Source organism: Penaeus vannamei, chromosome 25 (genome assembly GCF_042767895.1).
Source record: "Penaeus vannamei isolate JL-2024 chromosome 25, ASM4276789v1, whole genome shotgun sequence".
Taxonomy (NCBI): Eukaryota; Metazoa; Arthropoda; class Malacostraca; order Decapoda; family Penaeidae; genus Penaeus; species Penaeus vannamei.
The window spans coordinates 4,920,144-4,922,643 of record NC_091573.1 but is presented as its reverse complement, the minus strand read 5'-3'; the positions used below and the strand labels follow the sequence as shown (position 1 = coordinate 4,922,643).

General features: G+C 40.6%; 1 protein-coding gene across 2 annotated transcripts in view; it reads left to right on the top strand.

The window, feature by feature from the left end:
• Exo70 (exocyst complex component 7) overlaps positions 1-2,500 on the top strand; it is a 13,698-nt gene that overhangs the window by 9,291 nt on the left and 1,907 nt on the right. For both annotated transcript variants that reach the window (XM_070139025.1, XM_070139024.1), the window contains exons 9-14: positions 1-27; positions 294-473; positions 758-1,004; positions 1,313-1,529; positions 1,653-1,761; positions 2,292-2,425. The exon at positions 1-27 is cut by the window's left edge and continues 105 nt beyond it. In XM_070139025.1, coding sequence (XP_069995126.1) covers positions 1-27; positions 294-473; positions 758-1,004; positions 1,313-1,529; positions 1,653-1,761; positions 2,292-2,425 — 914 coding nt within the window. The remainder of the gene's footprint in view (positions 28-293; positions 474-757; positions 1,005-1,312; positions 1,530-1,652; positions 1,762-2,291; positions 2,426-2,500) is intronic.

Genomic DNA, 2,500 nt, shown 5'->3' with positions numbered 1-2,500 from the left:
ATGGATCAGTTGGTGGCTGAGGGAGAGGTGAAGTGGCTAGAATTTTCTCTTAATAAGTGCTTTCAGTTACTTGCAGTTTGCTTTCAGTAGTTTGTACAGTAATATATTGGATGGTTATACAATCACTTCTAGTCATTCCTATTTTGATTGATGATTTACCTCTTTGTTTTTGAAGTAAGCTAAATCAGTTTGTTATTTGGTGTTAACTCCCTCTATGATGTAAAATCTTTTGTCAATAGGTATGGCTTAACTTGGCAAGTTGTCTTTACCTTGTCCCGTTTCTCCTTTGACAGAGTCTGGCAGGTCAAGCCCGTAGGAGTGTTGGCAGAGGTGACCACCAAGCTGTGCTGTCAGTCTTGGCAATGCTGCGGCATGTAACAAGCATGCAACCTGAGTATGACCGGCTGCTCACCAACTGCCAGACGTCCATCCGCTCCAAGTTTGCCGCCATTATCAGCATGCTTCAGGAGACGGTGAGGGAGAGTGTGAGAGGATGGTTTGCCAGAGGGCTGATTGACAAGATTAATTACCGATGAAAGAAGATATTTTGACAGATGGCAGGGGTTTAACAGCATTCTTTCACTGATTCATGGTTCATAATTCTTACTATGAGCACAGTTTGTATTGCAGTTAGAGGAATGACTACAGAAGCTTGTGATAAAATTATGCATCAAAACTACTTTGTGACAATTTCCCAGCACATTATGTCTTGATAGAGTGACCCTTTTTTCTATCTCTTTTCTGCTTTCATTCATAGTGTGTTAAGGCTCTGGAAGGCTTTGTGGAGAGTGTCAAGAGTGATGGGGAGCGCGCCCTGCCCAAGGACGGAACAGTCCATGAGGTCACAAGCAATGCGCTCATCTTCACAGAACAGCTCCTGGAATATGCATCGACCTTGTCCCCAATGTTGCAGCGTGATCAGAGCCTCAGTGCTGCTCTTGCTAACTTGCCTAGGGGCCTGGACCAGAATCTATTGGCTAAGGCACTGCTTGGGGCTTATATCAGTGAGTATTTGGGTGTAAGGGAGTAGTAATGTAAAATTATCAAGGTGAGGAGAGAGAGAAAGAGACAGAGACAGAGACAGACAGATATAGACAGACAGAGACAGAGACAGACAGACAGAGAAACAAAGAGGGAAGGGGGAGAAGCATAGAGAGAGGGACAAATAGTAGATCAGAAGTAGGAAAAATAGTGGTATACCAATATTCTCGTTTATGACATGTTTAAAAAAAAAAACATAGAATCAACTTCCCTTACACCAAAATAGTCCCCGTATCCTCTTCTTAAACTAATCTCCATTTCCTCACCCCAGAGCGTGTCCTTGTGAATTTAGGTCTCGCTCTCGTCAGCCGAAGCGAGTCCTACAGCGACACAACCCTTCGTTCCATCTTCCGACTCAACAACTACCACTATATTCTCAAGACGTTGCAGAACTCTGAGCTGTTGAACTTAGTTGCCTTGGTTGAACCCCAGTGCGACAAGATGTACAATGACCAGATCATGGAGCAGAAGAAGTTGTATTCGCAGAGGTTAGCATTGTGTTTTGTTGAATGTTGTTCAGAGATGTTCAGAGGAGGTGAAAGAAGAAAAGGTGTGTGTGTGTTTTAATTGATATTTTGTTATACTAATTATATTATTTCACGTTTTTCCAGCTGGAGTAAAGTACTACATTACCTGAATCATGAGGATGTCCCACTATCTGTAATACAAGCTGGGAAGTTGCGAGACAAAGACCGACAACTTATTAAGGACAAGTTTTCAGTAAGTTCAGCATTTGTCAATTATGTGACCTGTTTCTTATTATAGTATAGAATTATCTTTCTTCGGTATTTAATTTCTTTGTGAGCTCAATAGCTCAGTTGCCTGAGGTGCTCAAGTGGCTCAAGTTACTAAGACCCCAACTTTTCCAGGATATATAACATTCCTTTAATTTGCTTCATAATATTCTGATTAAAAAATTCTAGTCAGCTGAATACAAACTAGAAGATATTACTTGCCACTTGCCAAGACAAAAACATAATCCAAAAGTATGTCTGCACATCAGGTATTGTGGGACCTTGTGCTGTCCACAACATGGTGTCCCCAGAACACTGTATTTGAGAATCTTAGAGATTCAACTAAAATGATTGTAAATAAAATAAAAAATTGACAAATTTTAGGGCTTCAACAAGGATTCAGATCTATAACATTTCCCATTTCAATGCTTCAACAAGGTTTCAAAAACTAAAACATTCCCAGTTCCAGGACATTGAGAAAGAGGTGATAAAGAAAAATATGATTGTTAATTTCAGGGTTTCAACAAGGAGATGGAAGAGATGTGCCGAGTACAGCGCAGTTACTCCATCCCGGACCGAGAACTGTGTGTCAGCCTCAAGAGAGATAACATGGAATACATTTTGCCAAAGTACCAGATCTTCTATGATAAGTGAGTATTGCTGCTGTTATCTGTTTATGTTTATGTTTCTACTTTTTTTAAGAAAGTGTTTTATGTTTGGGTTGG